Raw genomic sequence first — 22258 nt, 5'->3', positions numbered from 1 at the left:
CCTCACCTATTCCTGGTGTTCTAAAAGTGCTATTGTTGTCTTTGTGTTCCGATATAAAGGTGAGATTCAACTCCTTAATTATATTTTTATAGCGTCTTTAATTGGTTATTCTATTTATAAAGCACCCCCCCCAACTGTTTGCAGTAGTTTTATTTCTATTTAATTTAATTTAAATGTGTGTATCTGTAACATGCACATTCAATCAAATGTGTGTGTATTCAGGTCAAATAACTACATGTTAAGTTGTTGGCTATAAGACCCAAAGTTTTATATGCCAGGCCATGCTTCCTCTACTCAGAACTTAACATAAAAAAAGTGGGTTGGTTAAATACTCAAGTAAGCTTGGTGATTTTCCAGACTATGTTGAGGAAACATCAGTGCTGTGATTTGAAGGGTATGTTTTGCTTTGGAACTTCTGTTTGCTGGCCCAGACTATCTGGATTTCTTGACAGACCTAATGAAATGGAATACACAAGAATGTTGAAATGGTTGTATCACAGTTTATGTCCAAGTTTTTATCTTTTTTGCTTTTTACTAGGGCATGTCATATTTTCCCATTAATGTGACTGCTGTATTTGGACTACAGCAGATTACATGTTCATTTTCTTGCTTCTGAAATGTTTTGTCAAGTTTTTGTCCTCTGGGATCTTACCAGATCTCTGAGTATTGTACCAAATCTGCTTTGTATACCCATAGGCGGTTTTGAAATTTTTCACCTATTTGAACAGTTTTGGTGTTATGTAGTTTATTTCACATATAAGCTTTTTTATCATCATCCATGTAAAATATGTTTTTGGAACTAATTGATGTATTTTCAGTATCTAGAAGAAACAGCCTCAGTATAAAGGTCAGTTCTTTTTCTAGGAAGAGCTTTCAATAAGACAACTACTAGAGGTACATTCTGATGTTGATTAAGCTGGTAGATACAATTATTTTAAAGAAAGTATTCAAACAATATAAAATGTTAGAAGCTTGAAAATGCTAAGTAGAAGAACGCGCTGAGATTGTGATGTGTTTGATATTTTTTTTAGTAGTAACAAGCTTGCCATTGAAATACTGTAATATAAGGCTTTCAGACTCAGTAGACCAAGAAGTTATTATCTAGGGAGAAGAATCAAAAATGAAGCTGAATAAAGGCAAAGGTGAAAATAGCCATTTACACTGCCTGGGAAATTAGGAAGTCAACACTGTAAGAAATAAAAAAGTCTTAATATTCTTGATAATCCAAATTAGTGTAAAACTGCAAACAAGGATTGATTTTTAATGAACATGAATTACAACTTAACAGTATTGTTGTAGAAGTCTTTATTTGTTCTTTTATGTGAGAAACAAAAAGATACAACATGTATTGGATATTTGTATCTTGAGATATTGAAATTTCCATATACTTTGATCATTAAAATTCTTCAAGAATAAAAAGCTAATTTCATAGGTTAGTTTATGATTCTGTTACTATTTTGAAACTAAATGAATTCAAAGATCACTTTTCAGTTTGAATAATTGATGTTTCTTCCTTTCTTATGTTAGTAATCAGGCTCTAAAGCAAAAATACAGAGCACATAGTAAGCATTCTTTGTGTATTGCAGTTTCATGAGAAATTTGCAAAAAGTTACAAAATACTGTTTGGTGATATATATATATATTGTCTTTCATTTATACTGAAAGAACTTTTGGCAATGTGTTTTTACCTATTAAAAGCAAATACACTGCAGTTTTCTAAAATAAGTGTGATTAAAAAGAATAGAAAGGTGTATTTGAAAGAAAAGTGGAAAATGATTTGAAGTTCTTGCTCTGGTAATTTAAAAATTCAATTTAAAGCATGCTTGTTTGTATTATTTATGCAATTTGCTTTTCTACTGTAGTTTTCAATTCATACTTTATTCATATTAAGACATTTTCTGATGCCATTATTTTGTCTTCAGTTGTCATTGTAGCAAACTTCAGATCTAGTTCCCTAATAATTCTAATTCCCTAATACATTGTGACTGTAATCAGTTAAATCCCAAATAGCGTCTCATAATAAGTTAGAATATGATTGTAGCAGTGCCTTTCACACCTGCATTTACTCTTGCCGCATAGAAGTGCTGTGCTATTCACACGTTCAGAAGGAGGAAAGTATTTAACTGGCTGCTCTAGCCACAACACCTTCCCAAGACAGCTGATATACAGAACAAAAATGTGCAAGTGTGTGTTGGGAACCACATATTGATGATAGTGTGGCCTGGGGGAGGGAGGCATGCACCACCACAACCACAGATTGCAGTTCCTTGATAACACCTTGTAGCTCATGTTAGATACTAGAAGTCAGAGAGCAGAAGGTGATGAAACTCCAGATGGGCAATTGTCTGTGCATTTTCTTGATGACTAGTGTGTTCCACTGAAGAGTCACCGTGTTTTCCCCTTGAAGGGTTTTAGCAAAATTTCAGTGTCTACAGCATTGAAGTAGATGATGCCTCGGGAATGGATGCGTCATCCGTGCCTCTGGGAACAAGATCCAAGAAAACAGTTAGTTCTATATAAACCTTTGTCTGAGGGCTGGGTAACGTTTCTTTCATTTTTTTCTCAACGCATGCTGAGTATTTATGATGTCTTTACCTCCAGGAGATATAGAGCACAGACCAACACTGCTGCCTAAACCAGAATCTCCCTTTCCTTTTCTAAACATGCATGCCATGCAATCAATTTTAATGTTTCCTTATGAGACCTAGCATGATGCTGAGGTCAGAGATTATAAATTAGCTCACACTTTTCATCCCCAGATGTCTCAGGTCAATAGGGCTAGCCATGTCATAGATTCCTGGTGCACTTTGTTCTGTGTAATCAGTGCATAGTCATAAAAAGTTTTTAAAGTCTTAAAAATCCTAGGAAAATTCCAAGGGCGCTATGTACCTATACAGATTAACTATCAGAATTAGAACTAAATGTGAAACCTTGGTAGGTCTATGCTTTGTAGAAGAAAACATTTACATAATACTCCCATTTTCATTCAGATTCAAAACTCTGTCTTGCTGTAATTACAAGACAGAACTCAAAAGTATCAAAGAATATCAGTGTTGGATTCCTCCTGGGAAGCCGTGCTCATTGATTTTTCCATAAATGTCAGGGGATTAGATAATCTAGGAAGTCAGTTTCTCTCTTAGTTTTATCTTCTGTGAGCCAAAAGTAATCTATTGGCAATCTGGGATACTACCCATATGTTGTAATGTAATTGTCTGTCTGAAATCTGTCTTCGGGTACCACGTAGCCCGTTGATAGATAACTCAGTGTCGACAGTAATTGTGAAGGCTTCTGCACACTGTGTTATTACTAGTTGCTTAGGTGTATAGTTTTTAAATACATTAAATGTTTTTAAAATACAACCCGAATCATCAACTCTGCATTTGTTTGCTTATGAGAGTATGGATCAAAGTCAGGTAAGTTGACTGTGATTTGCCTAAGCATTTCCTTTCTCCAGGCATTTGAGGTACAGTTTTTTAAGCCGAACATGCTAAGACCAGCCTTCTACTTTCTGTGTGGTACAACAAGTTACCTTTTCCCATATATTGGCATTGTTTTTGCCTTGGGAGTTGGCATACTCTCTTTCCAGGTAAAGAATCACAGTATCAGACTTCATCAATGTCTCAAAAAAAGTGTGAAGGGCCACATGCCTTTTCAAGAGGAAGGTAAAGATTTATCATAACTGCTTTTTCTTTCTAATGAAGATGCCAAGTTTCCATCGCTTGCTGCAGCTTCACATTTCGATGGAATCCAAATGTATATATATAACCCTGTTGCTGTTGAGCTCAACTATGCTGGGACCTAGGTGAAGTTGTTACCTGTCATTAGGAGGTGGTGGTATGGCCTCTGGAATCAGTTGTTCCTAACTGCAAGGCTCTAACATTTTTTGCTCCTGGGTTCTGGTCTGAACATGGTGAGAGCAGCTGTAAGCACTAGCAATAGGTAGATAGCCCACATGATAGCAGTTTGATCAGTGATTGACAGGGGACAGCTAGGAAAGGGCAACCTTTGGCAGAGGAAGAAGAGAGGCTGGAGATTGATGGCAGAGAGACTGAGTTACCTTGTGATCAACCAAATCACAAGGAGTTTGATTGTCTCTAAGATGGGAGTGAAAATTTCAAAAACCATTTTTTTCCATTTGGTGACATGCAGGCTTCACTTCAGGTTCCATAAATCAGACTACTATGAGATTTATTTGTTTAATACAGAGTATAAATGTAAGTGTAACTCCGCGTTCATGAGGTTTTCCACCTGCATGTTACAGGATGTAAAGGGTCTGTGCCAATGCTTGTCTGGTTCCACTAGAACCCTGGCCCTGACCCCAGACAGAGCACAGCACTGTATTCCACTGTAAAACAAATCAGAGGTGTTAATTCATCTGAGATTTTTGTCATCGCTGCAGATGGGAGAAGTAGTGCATGTGCAGTGGTCCTGTCTGAAGGCACACCTTGCTCTTACTCAAGTTATGTTACCTGTTTCAGGATTCTAGGGAGGCCTGCTAGAGTACCACATTAAACTGTCCCCGAGTAATGTGTAACTGCGTTCTTTAGCATCCCTGAAACGTTTTGTAATTGCTGCCTACACATCACAATTGCAGGTACAGAGCTTGTGCAGCCTGATTCTCCCATGTCCTCCTTGCATGTCATTTCTGTTTATACCAGAAGCTATAAAATACTGACAGATCTGTCTGTCCAGCAGTGAATGTATCTGCATGGGTTGCAAAACTACAAGGTACACAAAATCAGTAGGGACTGAGAAAAGTATGAGTCAGATCCTTTAACCAATTCACATCAGCTAAGAGACTAACTTAAAAAGTCATTCATAAGTACTACTACTTCCTACTATTTGGGAATGGCAAATTTTAAAGCTTGAAATTCCCTGTCTGTTAACACTTGAAGGAGTAAACATCTGTTTTAGGTCCTGCCAGACATTTAACATAAAAAGGAAATGCCAGCCAGTTGAAACAATGCAGTTTTAACTCCAAAACCGTAAGGTGTTTGTGGTGTTTAATCCAGCTAGTGTAGAGTTTAATCCAGCTATTAATAATAGCCGGATTTCACATAAGGTCTGTATTTAGCTATAGTTTCATTTTTTTCTACAAAATGATCTTTCAGGAGATTATGTAGGTGTAAAATAGTGCTATATATTGCCGTTTTAGTCATGTGTTACTAACACGGTGGATAAAGTAACTAATCTTTTTACTACTAGTATTGAATTAATTTATGTGTGTTACATGGAAACTTGCTTCAGAACCCAGATAAGTGAGTTCAATTCAACAGGGATGTCTTATTTTAAATTCAGGACTTCAGTGTCTCTGTGCTGATAAATGAATCTCTTCTAATCTTTATTTGGTAAGGAATGGTGATCTGTAGACATACATTTTTTTCATTAACAATTTTAAGAAAGATCCCTAAGTGTGAGTATTCGGTAATTTTTAAGCAATAATTGCTTGGCAATCTGAAACTAAATTGATGGCAGATGGCATTGCTAGTGAGACAAAAGGTCAGAAATTCATTGTGATCATATTCATAAAAATGAGGTTTCATTAAAACAATCTATAGTGACACGTTGCTGTTTTCTCATAAAAATTTAAATGACTGAGTATCTCAGGACTTTTTGCTTCACTTTTGCAGACTGATAGGATAACTTAGCTGATTCAGGCTGTCATACCTTTGTTCTTTGGGTACTGCTGCCACATCACAAAAACATGAAGAAATTGCTTGGTAGACTAAGAAAAGTTGTTACTGTTTTAAGAAACCAAATTCCAATGCCTCTGGAAACTACTGGCAAACAAAACCATCCCAAATGCTCAGTTGACAAAACAGGTAATTTTTTAAAATGAGTTTCTGTATCTATTGAAGTTAATATGACCAAGTAGAGGCCAGTAAAACCTGAGAACCCCCAAGAAAGTGCAGCATCCCCTCCCTGCAGAGCCAGGAACCCGCCTAGAGGACAGCAGTTTCCTCTGGTTGCTGGCATGGTCCACCCACCCATGGCAGAAGCTCAGTGAAGCTGTTATGTCTTGACTGCTTCCTGCCATCTACCTTTAGAGTTGTCTTATCTCTGTGGCACAGGGCCCAGCTTAAAGCCTCCCAAAGGGGCATGTGCCCAAGCATGTTCCAGGTGCTGGAATGGCATAGATATACTGTGGATGGCTTCAGTATTTTTTTATGATGATGAGCTTGCTGCACTCCATCCAGCTAGTGTTGTTTGCTAGGGATCCAGGTTTGCTGCCTTGCTGTTTCCTGCCTCTTACTGGGCCGTACAGAGGAGAAGGGAAGGGATACACTGCAGAAGGGATTCACTTCTTCTGGCTTTCAGCCCAGCATTAAGCACCCTCCAGCAAGATGGCTTGCCTGATTTGCATCTATCCCTCCTCTGCAAGCACACATGACTGCGTGACTGAAAGGTGAAAGACCAGTATCTTGCTCATTTTAATAGTCCCAAAAGCATCATAATGAAAATCTAGCTCTGTAGCTTTTACACGTCTGGTAGCATGTAGCAAATCACACTGTCTTTAATCCTCTCCCTGGCAGAACTCCCACTGACTTAAGTGGGAGTTTTGTCTGAGCATGACCAGAGTTGGAATTTCAGGTTTTGGTCCTATATTAATTTCTCAGCAAGAAACAGAAATGGATATTATAGATTTTCAGTTAAACATTAGGAAGACATAAAACTGACATTCTCTATAATGTAGTAGTACAAATATGGGCAATTACCTTTTTGGCATTGTCTCGTGGGAATAATACAGATGAATTGCTTTAACCCATTCCTAACATAATTCATGTGCAGCCATATATTATAGATGCTACTTTTCAGTGACATAACTAAGTGCCACAAATAAGTGCCACAGCAGTAGAAGGCTGCATTTGCCAAAAAGGTTGTCATCATTCTTAATAAAAAGACAGCAGTCCTAATTCCACTGTCATTCATGGGAATTTTAAACCATTGTCAATATAGTAACTTTCTCCTGGTTGATATTAAGGGGAAGGGAATTAGACTCTTGGTATTGCTGTTCTACTTTATCTGTTCAAAGGATTTCATGCTTCATGTTTGGTTTGACTCTTTCACCCTATCTCTGAATCTGCTTTTCTTTACATTTGTGATGAACTAGCTAGTTGGAGTTTAGCACATTATGTTGGGTTTAAAAAGAAAAAAAAAGGAAAACCTCATCTAGCAAAGAGAAGTAAGGTGTAGAAAAATATTTGGGGGGAAATGGATTCTTTCTAAAGACAGTTAAAATTAAGAAGTTGGAGTTTACTGAAATTATGGTATAAATGTGGCAATAGATAGAAAGAAAGAAAAAAGAAGAGAAGAGAAAAGAAAAGGAAAAGAAAAAGAAAAGAAAAAAGAAAAGAAAAGAAAAAAGAAAAGAAAGGAAAAGAAAAGAAAAGAAAAGATATGGTGTAGCTCTCTGGTGACTCCAGAGAATGAAATACCAGTTAAGCTCCTGCACTGAAGTCCAGTTCTTGGTTACCTGGTACTGGTGTGGTTGAATTGAGTGTGGGCATTTTTCATGCACGTGTCTGCCTTTTGCAGCTTGGTCCTTTGAGACCTATTTGTGTGTGACCATTGCAGATGCCAATTTTTAGTCTAGTCCAGTGCAATAGACGATGTGGCTGTTCATGGTTTGTGCTTTTGGGTTTGTTTTTTCCTTTTGGTCTCTAAAGACTAGAAGATCAGTTCAGAGATACATTAGTTAGGAAAGTTTATAAGGTCATCTACTTCAATTGGTGCCAATATTCTACATGTGTTCATTAGATTTCATGTGGAATTACAAAACCATTTTCTTCTGCTTTATAGTATTTGCTTTTAATGGTGGTCAGGAATAAGGCTGTGCTTTAGCAGTTCCTTTTTGAGAGTATTTGATTTTCATGCAAATCTGTTCTGATAAATCTGTTGCTAAGAAACAGCCATGACTGAATTTTTGATAAAAGAGGAAACTAGACTGAAAATAAATGAATGTCATCCTGAAACACTTGAATTTAACAATTACTAATGCTGTTTAATCTTAACATAAAAATTACAACATCACAGGAGGCCATGTTGTTGGAACAAGTGAGGATAGGTGAGCCAGGTGGTCAAGAAAGCAACAGTTAAGAGGTAGGTGAAATTCTTTACAAAGACATAAGTGAGTAAATAAGCAGAGGAGACCCATCAGAAGAATGCTTAGTAAAATACTCAGAAGCAGTAGAAGAAGCAGAATTAATTTATAAAAGTATTATGTGCAACATCCTGGATAAAGAGAAACTCTGCTTTATTGAGAGCCCTGAAGAGTAGAAGTAGTGGTGCTTCCAGTATTTTAGCAAAACCTCATTGTTGTGTCCTGACCAATTTCAGAATTGATGCATCCATTTTCAAATCTGCTGTAGAAAAACTGCCAGAGTTTGTAGAGTAGCCACTTTTGGGATGGCTGATCTAGCTGATATGTTGCAAATAGGTTTGAGTATGCAGCATTTTCCTGCTTGCCATAGCAGCAATTTCAAGGAAAGCTGGCAGGAGAGAGGTGACAGGAGGAATCTCCAGCAAATGAGGCATCATGTGGCAGGGAGGAGGAGGTGTCTGTAAACGGCAGTAGAGGTTTATCATGTAGAGGCAAGACAGTCAATTTGTGCAGCTAATCCTATAGTTTGTGAGTGATGCTGCTGGAACAGAAATTTGACATGTTTCCTTTCTATATATGAGTGTCATTTGCTCCACTGTAGTAATTTTTAGATCTGCATTTGAAGAGGATTTTGAGTATGTAAAGCTTCAGTGCCTTAGGAATTGTACTTGGGGAAAGAAGGGTGTTGTAGGAAGGCAATTCCACGTCTTTGATCTGAAGATGTTCTGGCAGGGATATTCCTCCAAACAGCCTGTTATGCTTTCTACCGTCTCCAAAGGTGAACTGTTCCTTAAACAGTGTCCAACAGATCTAATTGATCATAATGCAAAAATCTCTAACAACATAAAATGATTGCTTTTCTTTTCCTTATGATTTCTTAGAGGTGCACAGAACAAGGTCTGGAGTGGGTCTGCTGGTAAGATTGTTCCAAATACTTCACCTGGATATCACGAGTATTTTTCAAGACACATGATGTCTGAGCACCAAAAATCTTCGCAGAAGAGGATTCTTGCCAGTCTCTTGGTGGCCTACAAGGTTTTCTGAGCAGAGCCTGTGATCTCTTTAAAGGCCTGGGATATGTATAGTTGCTGAGTGCTTTGGGGACAGGTTTTGTAGAGAAAACCACTGCAATGGCTGCTGTTGCACAGACTCAAAAGGAATCAGTTTCATTGTTGCTAAGTAATCTAATATAAATTGGAATAAAATGTCAAGTGTTAATGTTCAAGAAGGAAAGTTAGCTCTGTCTTGCTTTATGCTCACTGAGGGCTAGTTTTGGACAGCTTGTCTTCTGTGCCAAAGTCCTCTGTCCTTCCAGCAGCCCTCTTCCAAAGGCCGGCTAGTCCCTTTGCAATGCGTACAGAAGTGGGGCCATCAGTGCCCAAAGCCTGTGCACCTAAGGTGAGAGCAAACTTCTTGACAAGGTATAGATGAAGAGGAGGCAGTCTATGTCAGTGCCAGTTCAAAACAGCTCTAGTTGGGCTGTAACATCATCTCAGTGAGAGCTTAGTGAGCAACTAAACCAGATTTCTGCAGATGTTGTTTACAATTTGAGCATGATGTTTGGGTTTAGTTTTGCTTCTTTGTAGATTGTCAGGTTTAAGGTTAGCTCATGTGGTTGTAAGTAAAAAATTATTTGGAAGCTGTTACGCTTGTTGAGAACAAATTCAGAGGTATACTTCACTGTAGTGTTGATTTCATAACCTGTGCAAATTTTGGGGGCCTGCAATAATCTTGCACTGACAGAAAGTAAGAAATTAGACAAGACTCTGTGCTACTGTGTCATGTAATTAACACTTCCACTAATGAAACTTGTTCAGTAGCAGTAAGGGGAAATATCCCACTGAAATAAACTGTAAGTAAAGAATGCTATTAAACAATGTGTGCTTTAGTAGAGTGTGGTAGATGTGTAGTAGAGCACTGGCATTCTTCTTGCCGAACTAAACATATCTTTATTCTGCAGGCTAGAAAAGTGATCTGCTAATGTACTGAAATATATGTATTTCATTGAGATATGATGTGTATTTTTTGAGCTCTGGGCTTGCTTCAGTTCTGAATTGACATAAATCAACATTTGAAGTGGTTCCCGTGAGATCACTCAAGGTCTACCTTTTTGTCATTAGGGAAGATTAAGGATGAAAGAACACCTTGGAGATTCTTCCCTATCCTAAATCTGTATCAACTATACTTGTATCTTTTCCAGGTGATGTTTTTCCTTATGTGACTTCAAGAACTCCAGAAGTGGAGATTTCTGAGTCTCCTGTGAGCAATTCCAGTGCTCATAGAAGCAGGATCTTTTCCAAAGTTCTGGAGGATCTATTCCTGAGGATCTATTCCAAAGTGTCTGCCTTAGTCTTTCTTAATGCACTTTCACCATGGAATTTCTTGTTCCCGTTCAGCAAAGGCATGCAACAAAAACTGTAACCATGCCTTGGAAGGCTGTACTTGTGTACCTCCTCAGACCTTAGTTAAGGATAAAAAAATCCCAGTTCTTCAGGTTTTTCATCAGGTCTCTGAGTATTTCTAGATTTTTCCATATTTTCATCTGATGTGCTTGAATGGAAGAGGCCTGTAGATAGTATCTCTGTGCTTCAAAGAAATAATCACTGAGGCTTAAAAAAAATTAAATAGTATCATTAGTAACGCTTTTTTTCTTCCTTAAGAAAAACCCACACAATCAAATACAAGTTTAAAATCAGGGAGCTTTTCTCCACAACCTAGTATATCTGCCTTATCATCTATCTGTGTTGAACTAAACAGAATTTGGAACATTATTCAAGTTGACTAGTCCAAATAGCTTTTTTGTTCTCTCAGGTAAAGACTGACAGCCAAAGCAGCATGCAGAAAATTTTATTGCTTCTGTACACTTTGTATTTATCTTCTAGACAACAGAGGACCTCATTCCCAGTCTTGGAAGTGGGAATGCTAACACTTAGATTATTTATGAGAAGTCTGGAAGGAAGCAGTTTTTAATTAAATAGTTCTTAAATGAAATGAAAGGCAACAAGGATTTAATTTCAGGTGAATTATTATTTTTTTGCTTGATGCCAAAAAGTACATTCTAGTTGATCTTTTTTATTATTGTGGTGATTTTTCACTGTAGTATTTTTGAAGGATTGTAATTTTACCCATGTTTCCAAGATATCCAAACCTGCAGGTGACTATAATGAATACTGCTGATGATCTATATTAAAGAAAGATAAATCATTTTTTCTTATATTCTTCACGTTTTCTGCTGCCTTGTTTCTTTAATTCTTTGGTTCATGTATTCATATTGATGAACATGCCACAGGCCAGCTAGATTTTTTCCTTAGGTCTGTGTTTCATTTAACTGCCAATAATGAGAGGCCATAAATTCCTCATTCTTCATAATAGGGCACGTCATCTGAGCTGCAGATACTGCGAATGTGTCCAGGAAGCAGTGGATGGCTGTGTAGCAACCATTCATCCTATATCTGAGGAGGGCTATGAGTCCCAAAGGGCTCTATGGATCAACAGGTAGGGCTGCTGGTTCCTCCCAGGTTCTGGTCATGACTTTGACAGAGATCCCCCCTTCAGTGCTGGGTAATTCAGTGCCAAAGTGCTCTTCCTGTTGCCTCCAAATTGGAAGTAATGGTAGCACATACCTCATCATGCATGATCTATGTGGATTTATTGGTTATGGTACCTAAGAATGTGACAATGCATGCCAGATTGCAGTTGTTAGATCTGTTACACCAATGCCTTCCATTCTGGCTGAAAGGGAAAAAGAAATCGGCAACCTTTGTGACTCAGGCTGATGTTTTGCTGATAGCATTCCTGGGGAGAGCTGGCCCTGGAGTGAAGCCGGGACAGAGTGGTTAGGCACCTTTCATCCTGTCCAGACAATACTAGCAAATTGAGAATGTATTTGAGACCCTTTTTTCCTACACGGCTTTGCAGTGCTGCAAAGGAGGAGTCTTGGGTGAACTGTCTTGCCAGTCTGCCCCAGACCAAGACACCAGTGTCTTTATCCCTGTGCCCTGTAGGTTGCGTGACCTTCAGAAGTGACTTGCATTATGAAGGGGTCCCTTAGGCTGTCCTAGGGAGTCTTCCCTTGCAGAAACATTTGCTCTGGGCTTGTGTGTGAGGGGATGCAGGAATACATGGATACAGGGGAGTATGGAGGAGGTTGTGAGGAGAAAGGCAGCTGAAAGGAACTGACTGGGATTCTGTCACAGTCACGCACCAGAGTAAAACCCAAGCAAACAAATGTGCAGCTGTGACGCTTAAGATTCAAAGCCAGAACAAAAAGCCCTGATGAAATATTGAGTGGCTAAAATCTGTGCATAGTCATGTTAATGGAAATTACCCAGATTGTGTGTTTGTTCCTCTGTAGAGGAGCTAGGCATTTGAAATAAGTTTTCCTGCAAGATGAACATGTGTTTTAGGGGAAAAGGCATCTTGACACCTAGCAACACTGAAAATTTGGTACTGTAAAGCCAAACAACTTACCTGTTATTTCATTAGACCCAAAGGTATGCATTACTTAAATTATTCCATGTGGGAACGAAGACAATCCAATGTAGATTGTTTGCTCTGTATGAAAGTGATACATGACAACTGAACAATTTAATCTTCTTGTGAAGCTGCAACAAATAAGAAAAAGCTAAACACTGATTTTTCACCTGAAAGCAATGGCAAACTACCTTGCATCCTTGATCACCCAAACGAAATGGTGCGCCGTTGAACTGGTGTGGTTTCATCATGATTTTCAAACTAGTATCTCCACTTTGTTTTGCAAAAGTTGTAAGTGAACAGATTTCTAAGGACTGCTTCTTGAGTTTAAATCCTGATTTTCAGCTCCCCTTTGAGGGACCTTCAAGGAGCCTACTTACTTCTGTTATTCAGAGAATGTTGGAAGTGCATGCTGGTGGGGAACAGAGGGATTTGTCTGCTGGGTGTGAGGATGTTCTCCAGCTCTCTGTTCAGTTTCTCCTAACTTCCTGGGAGCATTGTCTTGGATGGGAACTGAACTTCTTGGGCAGTGTCAAAAGGTTTTTCTCATATGTCAAGAAGCAACAGAATACAAGCTTAAACAAGCACTGGTGGGTGTAAATCAGTTAAACAGATTGATGATACCTGTCAGAAGATGTGAAATTGTTTATCCGCTAAACACCAAAGCCTGGCAAGTCTCAGTTTTCTGAGTCACAGACTTAATGTGTAGCAGTGTGGGTTTTGGCTCCGTGTACTGTTCCGGGGTAGAAGGACATGCATGCACTCTTTGATCTGTGAAGAGCAATATGCTTTAGCAGGATGGACTCAGATATAATGCTGTTTAGGGTGATCTTGTGTTTCTTTCCACCACAAACAAAGGAGGATTAGCCCCCTAATACTCATTTTGCAATTGCATGTGACAGTGACTGTAGAGATGACTACACAAAGGCTGAGACTAATGGTTGTTGTCTGGGTAGCTGGCAGGGATGGCGATATGAGACAGGAAAGGTCACTTGGAAGGTGGGTAGAGGCAAGATGTGCTATTGCTCCACACTGCTCAACTGCTGTCAAAACATGGGAGTGCCTTGCCTTGAGCTTTCCCTCATTGCAAGCATTGGCAGCTGCAAAGAAAAGACCATAGTTTTAGTAAGTCCACTGTAGATCTGTAGAACAATCTGACAACTTTGAGCAGCTCCACCAACCAAGGCAAGACTAAACTTGTTTCTCTTTGGAAACTTACTCAGTCTTCAGTTGGTTGGTTGGTTGGTTGGTTGGTTTTTGGGTTTTTTTCTTGAGCTCTATTTACACCTTTTAATTCAATTCCCTATATTCAGTATACTGCATTTTAAGAGACCAATAGTTTACAATATTTTTTTTGTAATTGCATTGCTTTGTTTTGTGCTGGCTTTCTTATCCAGTCTAATAGAGTTGCATGAACGTGATTTGGTACCACAGTTGCATACAGCTGCTGAACTTGGGAATACAAAGGAATATTTGAAATAAAACTCAGCACGTTAGTCAGAAAAAAAGTGTGTCAAGCTGTGATTGATTAGTTGTCTTCCAGAGGGAGTAAAAGATAAGATTGCAATTTTTAGAGTAAAGCTAAAAAGGTGTCTGTTCTGGTGAGAAAGTTGGATCCTGCTTTGATAATAGGAAAAACTGAATATCTGTTCTTGCTGAAGCATAATACTTACATTTTAATCATGCAGAAAATACAAAAATCTACAGCAAACATGGGAATCTCATGGGATGAGAAATCTTGTGTAATTACTTTTTAGAACAATGTATTTAACTAGTGAAAAAGTACACCCCTCCCAAAAGGAAGGAGAGACAAGATTCATTATGGCCTTGGAATTTAGCAGAGGTGCTGACTGATGTGGCATACATTCACTGTTGTGCTTGTAACTTTATGGTGTGCTATTACCATGCCTTGGCACAGACTCGTCCCTGTTCCCAGAGGAGCTAAGAGCCAGTGCTAGTGCAAGGTCCATTGAGAAAGCATCCTAGGAATCAACATAATTTTTCATGGAAGGAATGATGTTTATTAAGGCATCACAGCACAAAATCATCTCTGTAAACACTGCTTTTTACATGAGCTGCTTCCTAACAGTTGAGTAAGTAGATACATCATTGGAAATACGCAATTCCAACCACAAAGCTAAAATTAGGAGGGGTCGTGATATTCATTACTCTTACTGTCTTACAGTGTGCCTGAGCCATTAGTAGTGACTTCAGGGATAACTGGAGTGATTTGTGTTGCACAGAAGTGTGTTGTGCAAATGTAGCCCCAACAAATAGCAGTGTAGATAGGCCTTGGTAGCATGGATGTTAAAACTGCATTAACTCTCATGGTGATAGGAGTATAATGAACTGTCGAATACAGTCATAGAGTGGCTTGGGTTGGAAGGGACCTTAAAGGTCACCTAATTCGAGCCCCCCCTTACCATTGTCAGGGACACATTTCACTCGACCAGGTTGCTCAGAGCTCCATCCAGCCTGGCCTTGAACACATCCGGGGATGGGACAACCACAGCTTCTCTGGGCAACCTGTTCCAGTGCCTCACCAGCCCCACAGTTAAGAACTTCTTCTTAATATCTAATTTAATCCTGCTGTCTTTCAGTTGGAAGCCATTGGCCCTTGTCCTGCCACTGAATGCTCCTGTAGTTTTGCTCCATCTTTCCTGCAGGCTCCCTTCAGGTACTGGAAGGATGCAATTAAGTCACCCTGAAGCCTTCTCTTTTATAGGCTGCACAATCCCAATTTTCTTAGCTTTTCCTGTCATGAAAGGCTGTATATAATTATAATGAATCTCCTTCACCAGTTCAAAAATAGCAGCATGCCTTGAAAATAATATAATTAAATTTTATTTCTTTACCTAAGGAAGCTCAAATTTTTTGGCACCACCAAGGTCAAGGACAGTGCAGGCATACACTGTTAAAGAGATAGCACAGTTCTCCTTGGAATGTGCAGTAAAAGAAGTTCGCTGTTTCTGCCTGTCCCCATATTATGTGCTGAGGTAATTCTCCACCTAGCTGGGGAATTGGAAGCATTTTGGGTTTTTTATAGCTCATCAGTTTCAAATAGAACTGGTTTTCTTATATGTCACAACTTTTTTTGAGAGCTGCTGGGGTTTTTTTGTACACAAAAGGGATTTTTCTTGAGCTTAGGTGATGAAAAATGGACAAGTCTTTAGTTTCAGATCAAATAGAAGAGAAATTTGTCCCTGTGGTGTATAGCCCACATCTTCTCCAAAGCAGGCTACAGATTCTTGTCTGGCTTCAACTCCTTCTTAAGAAAAGAGAAGTCTTCTTAAGAAAAATGTCTAAAAATGAAATCAAAGGAAGATTCTGGGCAGCACACTGGAAGGTGGAGAAGGTCTCTGGAGGCTTCTTAAAAGCTTAAGCCAACTGTGAATCTACTCTTGGCAGTAGCTAATGACTACTGATAATGCATGATTTTCACTCCAGCCTATCACATTTTGTCTAAAATTTTCAGATTTCAGGTGTAAAACAAAGAGCAGATTTTATAAAAACCAGAGGCAGTAGTAGGTGACTGAATGTAATTACCATACTTGTTCTGCCTTTCACAAGTAATTCAGTGACCGCATTTCCTGTGGATGAAACCACACTCTAAGGTGCTTCAAGAAATTACCCTTCATTTTGAGCACAGAGCCCATTCAGAAAAGGGTAGCTCTCACTTCTTGTCAGCACAGGTGATAGTCTCATCTTGCATCCTGGAAATGGTTTTACATTACTTGAATATCACAGCCAGGTGCAGGGCTGGTCTGTAAGTGTAATGTGGCTTAGTGCATTCAAAAAATGAAATGTAACTTTCTGTTGAGTAGATAGTCTAGCAAATAAACAAGTGTGGAAATGGTCTATGTAAAAGTTTGCTCACACTGATAGAAAGGTCCCAGCAAAGGGGAAGTTTGAAAAGATGTGAGCTCAGCTGCCTCTGATACATAAAAATTTCCATCTGATGAGTTCTGATTGTCTTAATTAGAGAAGAAATAGACAGGAAATAGGATTTTTGAATGCAAACTATTCATAAAAGCCATTGCATGAGATGTTTACTTGCTAATAAGTGAGAAGGATCTCCGAGTGATATAGCAACAAAGTTCCCAGGGTTGAATTTTTCTTAAACTATTTTGTACTGTGAGGAATTGGCCTGAAAGTCACCTAATTTTCTAGGTTTTCCTCACCTATATCAGAGAGCTGAATATATTTGGAACCTGCTTCATACCACACAGAAGACTGGCTTTTACCAGTTAGCCTAATTGAGTAGATTTACAGAACAGTTGTCTGCTTTTCACCTGCAGCACTTTGCAGTTCATACTGATTGAAAATAGTAGTTCACCATACAAAATTGCATCTTGAAGTACTGCAGAAATTATTCAATGAATAGATTGAGTTCCTAGTCATTATTCCACTTTAACATCTAGAAATGTGTAATGGTCACTTTTCCTTGCCATTACTGCATGTATGGTGGAAGCAAACAATGACAAAAGAGCCTCCTTCTGTGTAGCAGAGAACAGCAGGACTGAAAAGGACTTAAAGACATGCCTCTATTAAGTTTCAGTTTAAGAGAATTTGCCTATTTGCTGTGAGAGAAGGGATTTGTCCTTATACTGAAGCTATATTATAGTGTAAAAGCATTTTGTTTTCCCAAGAAAGTGGGTATTAGTCAGCCTGCTTTTTTGGAGCAACAAGTTGAGATTCAGAAAGTTTAGAGATGTAAGGATGGTATCTACCAAAAACTGAATGCAGTTTTAAATAAGTTGCACTCTTAATGTTTGTGCAAACAACTCTCACGCATCTGAAAAATGTATTGTGACTTAACATAAGTATCTTCTGTGCCACCTGAGCAACCCATTCTCACTATTTGTTAGGCTCTGCCCTTCATTAGAGAAATCTTCACCAAAAACTCCTAATCCTGGCATCTTTCCCAGTACAGTCAATCATGTGGGAATCAGGGTGATCAGTAACGACAAAACCAGCCTTGGTATGAGTATTTCATTTGATAAATTGCAGAGATATAGGCTTTACTTACATTTGTCAACAGTGACTTTCCTGCGAAGTGCCAGGTATTTGAAAAATTAATTCTAGTGTTTCAGGTTGAAGAGGAAGTACTTTTTCAAACTATGAGAACATTTCCCTCATGCACCATTAAACCAACTGGGGAGAAAGAAAAGCAGGACAGGGGTGTGAGTATGCTTGTGTCTCATAATATAGGGTTGAATAGCCACATGCCAGAATATTCAAGTTTTATTGCTATGAGCCATGCCACGTAATGATGAAGTGATTTTGGTGACGATACAGTGAGCCACAGAAGAGTAGGAGTTTCTTTAAAGCTGCCCTTTCTTTACTGTGCTTGGGACTGTCCTTTTTCTCATCTTGTTCTTCAGTTGTGTGTCTGCTGCAGTGGATTCTGCTTGTCTTCTCTGATGTCCTCAGTAATGTGGATACAGAACCTGCTGGTGGTCCCCATTCTCACTCTCTCCTCTGCATTCCCTATCTCTCCTGCAGACACAGATGCCATCTACCTGGCGGGGCTCTGTCTTACCTCTGCAGTGCTCCTTCTGTCCAGCCTAAAACTCAGTCTGGGACTCCAACATGTTGCAATTGTCACCTGGGTGGCAGGTGATTTGCAGTAAACACAGCTTTTTATTGTCCTCAAGGTATTCTCTGCTGTCTCCTTCTTCGGGGGGACATTTGCTCAACGTGTTGCTGCTGCCCAAAGGCTAAATGCAGTTGGCTAAAGATGCCACTTCAGGATAGGCACTTCCAGAGGGTGGTTTTTTCCATCTGTTTCTTGCATTGTCTTTTGATTGTTACAATTAAGAGATGTGAATGTTATCCCCAAAACCTTAGTTGATGTGGATGGAGAATGAAGTGAAATATGATATGTGTGATCTCTGATGGCTCTTCAGTCAGGAGATCAGGCAAAATGTCTTTGCTGTTAAATGGTGCGTCTGGTTTTCTATGAATACTGAATGTAAACCGGAAGAAGTCATGTGGAATTTAAGTGGCGGAGTTAGATTTCAAGAGTTCAAATGTCATCTGTGCTGATTTTGCTATTAGTTCAAAGGCTCCTGCAGTTCACAGAATTGGGACACTGTGCTAAGCAGGATAATTCTTTTTTTAATCTGTTTACAAGGTTTTATCTCTGTGGCACTTTCACTAAAAATACAAAGTGTAGAATGGAAACAAAACAAAAACTGTCACTGAATTACTCCTCACAGTAGACCTTTTTCTGGAAGGTGACTAGATTCAGGTATGGACTGGGGAGCCAACGGGATGTACCCCTGGGCGGGATGAGCCCCTCTGCAGCAAATTCAGGTTTTACTCCACTGTTCTTCTCAGCATCTTCTCTGCATGTCTGTGACTATGCGAATTTTCCCCTGGATTTTGACCGTGAACCATGTTTCTTTCAGAAATTACCAGCTTCCCACATCAGGATGAACCCATTTGCTCTGTGCCTTTTGTCTTGTTATAAAGCCAGGTAGGGCAGGCATTCCTTGGATTTGTGGTGTTACTGCTGTGCGATTCAAGTAGCGCATAAGGTAAAAAAGTTAATGTGTGTATTCCATAGCTTATTTTTGAAAATGACAGAATGAGTTCAACAAATTTTGAGATCTTTCACAGTGGAAGACTGTGCACAGCCTGTGCTGGACTCTGACATTTAGTCTAGGTGATGTACCAGTACAAAAACTTGTTACGATTCCAGTTCCTAATGAAAAAAAACCCCCACTGTTCTCCATCTGCACCCAGACATACAAAATTTCTGAGAAAGGTCAGCAAGGCACACAAAGAGAGCTGTTGACTATAGGAATGGAGGACAACTGGTCAAAATTAAAAAAAAAAAAGAAAAATTACACATCTGAGGGAAGAGTACCATACACTGAGTTACAAGAAAATCTTTGTTTCTAACTCTAGGTCCTTCTTCAGTCATCAGCAATGACGACGATTCAGCCAGTCCCCTCCACCACATCTCAAATGGCAGTAACACTCCATCTTCTTCTGAGGGGGGTCCTGATGCAGTCATCATTGGGATGACGAAGATTCCTGTCATTGAAAATCCACAGTATTTTGGAATTACCAACAGTCAGCTCAAGCCAGATACCTGTAAGTACAAACAACTATATGTGTTTTGATCATTCATTTTGCCTGTGCCAGTGTTGTGGCTCCTTAACAGAGCTAGCATAACAAAATACTCTTAAATTCCTGGTAGTGGAATGGTGGGGTTAAAATGTGAGCTATTTATTAAAGGTACATGGGATGAACCGCTTTACCTCTGTCTAAGCCAAATTCAGCCCTTGTGGTGAGTCAATGAAGTGAGTGGTGTTATGCTCAAAGCCCAATCCGTATTTCATCAAAATCACTGGTAGCCTTTCCATTGATTTCAGTGGTCTTTGGCCAGTCCTGTGCACTAAATGTATTCCTGGGAGAAAACGAATCTTGGATCAGAAGCAAACGTCAGTATTGTTACATATGCACTACTTTTAAATTAATCTTATCAGCATCACCAGATCATATTAACATAACCTAACTTTCAGATCTGAGTATTTGTAAATTTGTAAGGATGATAAGGGTTAAAACTTCAATTCTTGTAATTTCATTGTATAATTCAACCTCTACAAACAGAACTTATTTTGAGTATTTAAAAGTAGAGCAGAAGGGCAGAAGGTTGCATGATGGGCAATACATGTCACATACAAATTCTTTCATGTTAAGTTACTAGCAAGTGGAATGTGAAAAAATATGAAGAGCTAAACATATTGAGCTATGAAGAGTTGAAAAAGAGTATCACTTACTTAGATGCTGCTTACTTCACATACTACTTTTCAAACCTAGTAACAGTTTCAGAATTGAACATGTCAAATGCTGATTTTTGAACCAGTGATTGGCATTACTGCACATAACTGAGAAAAAAACCCCTAAAGGATATTGTGATAAATAGTAACTGCACTTCTTACTATTTCTCATCAGGACACTAAGTCCTGTAAGTGCTTCAGAGAAGGTTGTTCCAAAGTGTCACTGGAATTCTCAGCTGTTTCTCTGGGAAGTCTCTGTAGAGATTCCCAATATAATTAGCACTGGATTTGCAACTAAGGGACACTACATCCTGTCTGTATCCTACTTCCTAGCACAAACTGTAGTATAGGGGCTTACTGCCAAGGTTGGAAGCCTTTGCCTCCAACTTTGCAAAGCTTAAATGCTGTAACAGAAATCCCTTTTGACCTGTGCATGAGGGCATGCATGCATGACATGAATGCATAACTTCTAACTGCGAACAAAGACTGATGCTGAGCTACCCACTTACCTTGTAAATATTAATGCTTATTTAGATCCAGATTGTTGCACTAAGCACAGTCCAGAAGGATGGTCCTGCAACACAAGGTCTTTTTATGCCTTTTTATTGTACATCCCTGATGTCCATACTATAGCTTTTCTGTGTGACACTATTTTGTGACTAGAAATGCTGCATTATCTCTTCTACCAGCAGATAAGAATGATGATAATGTGAATATTCTGACCCAGCATATGCAGTGGGATCACAAGGAAATCACTGAATTGGTGATACTTGATCAGCATGTGAAAAATGTTATACAGATGCATTCTGATGAGAATATTAATTCTTGTGAAAAATAGAAGCTGCTAGAGAATCATAAATGGGCAGCATACCCACTAGTGCTCCCTACTATTATATAAAAGGCTATGCTTTTAAATATGAGGCTACTGTACCTCTATTCCCAGCTGCATTAGACAATTTAAAATTCTTTAAATAAATATCAGTAACTGCAGAGTTTTTAACTTCAGCATTAATGTTGAAACAACATACATGCTGTTTCAGGGAAAAACCCAAACTGCACCAAAATACAGAATTCTCTCACATTTAGTAAGCTGCACATTAAGTACTGACATACTAAATCACGGCTGACTTGTGTTAAGTATGTCCTGATCCTAAAAATACATGTCTGTATCTGGTTTTGTGTGCTGCAGTGAAACCCACATGGTGTCAGGGAAATTAATCACAGTACATGAAATTCAGTTGGTGTATAAATGCTTGCAGGATATGCTTCAGGACTCCGTTGTGGTGCTCTGGGGAGGTTTGCGGGGCTGATGGTCTGCATTCTGCCACATTGCCACTGTGGTCCCAGTCTTTGTGTTTTGGAGGCGGGGTGGGGGTGGTGGTGTTGCTTTTGCTTTAGCAGAGAGAATCAGGTAAACTATGGCAGTGTATAAACCAAGGCAGATTTCTTCTACCACACTGAGCATCTCTCCAATAAAAAGTGTAATTGAAGTTGTCTTGAACAAAAATGGGCTTCCCCAATATAATTTTGCATATCCTCTCTTTCCTTCTTTCTCAGTTGTATATTATTACAGAGCTGTGCTTGTCCTTTCTTAACCTGCCAACCTTCTCCTGATGTGTACATCTGGTGGTTTATAAACCTCTAACCTAAGTAGCTTTTGCAACTTGTTCCTGGTTAGAATAATTCCAGCTCCAGATGTCATCTGGTTTCTCATCTACAACAAGATAGTTAACATTTATTTTTATTTCCTCTCTGTTCTAAGTTCCATTGTTCACCAGAATTAAACCCAACAATCACTGACAGTCATGCTGGTAGAGGTACTTCTGTATTTACCATATGTTGCTCTGTGGAAGGAGGTGACACATCAAGCTAGGTGAAACTGTACACAGAT

At 39.0% G+C, this 22258-nt stretch overlaps 1 protein-coding gene across 2 annotated transcripts in view; it reads left to right on the top strand.

The window, feature by feature from the left end:
* Window positions 1-22258, top strand: part of NTRK2 (neurotrophic receptor tyrosine kinase 2) — a 189538-nt gene that overhangs the window by 83948 nt on the left and 83332 nt on the right. For both annotated transcript variants that reach the window (XM_017740421.1, XM_017740420.1), the window contains exon 12: window positions 19490-19678. In XM_017740421.1, the coding sequence (XP_017595910.1) occupies window positions 19490-19678 (189 nt within the window). The remainder of the gene's footprint in view (window positions 1-19489; window positions 19679-22258) is intronic.

Source organism: Corvus brachyrhynchos, unplaced genomic scaffold, assembly GCF_000691975.1.
Source record: "Corvus brachyrhynchos isolate BGI_N302 unplaced genomic scaffold, ASM69197v1 scaffold37, whole genome shotgun sequence".
NCBI classification, from domain to species: domain Eukaryota; kingdom Metazoa; phylum Chordata; class Aves; order Passeriformes; family Corvidae; genus Corvus; species Corvus brachyrhynchos.
The sequence above is the reverse complement of the archived record's forward strand: the minus strand, read 5'-3'. Positions and strand labels throughout refer to the sequence as shown.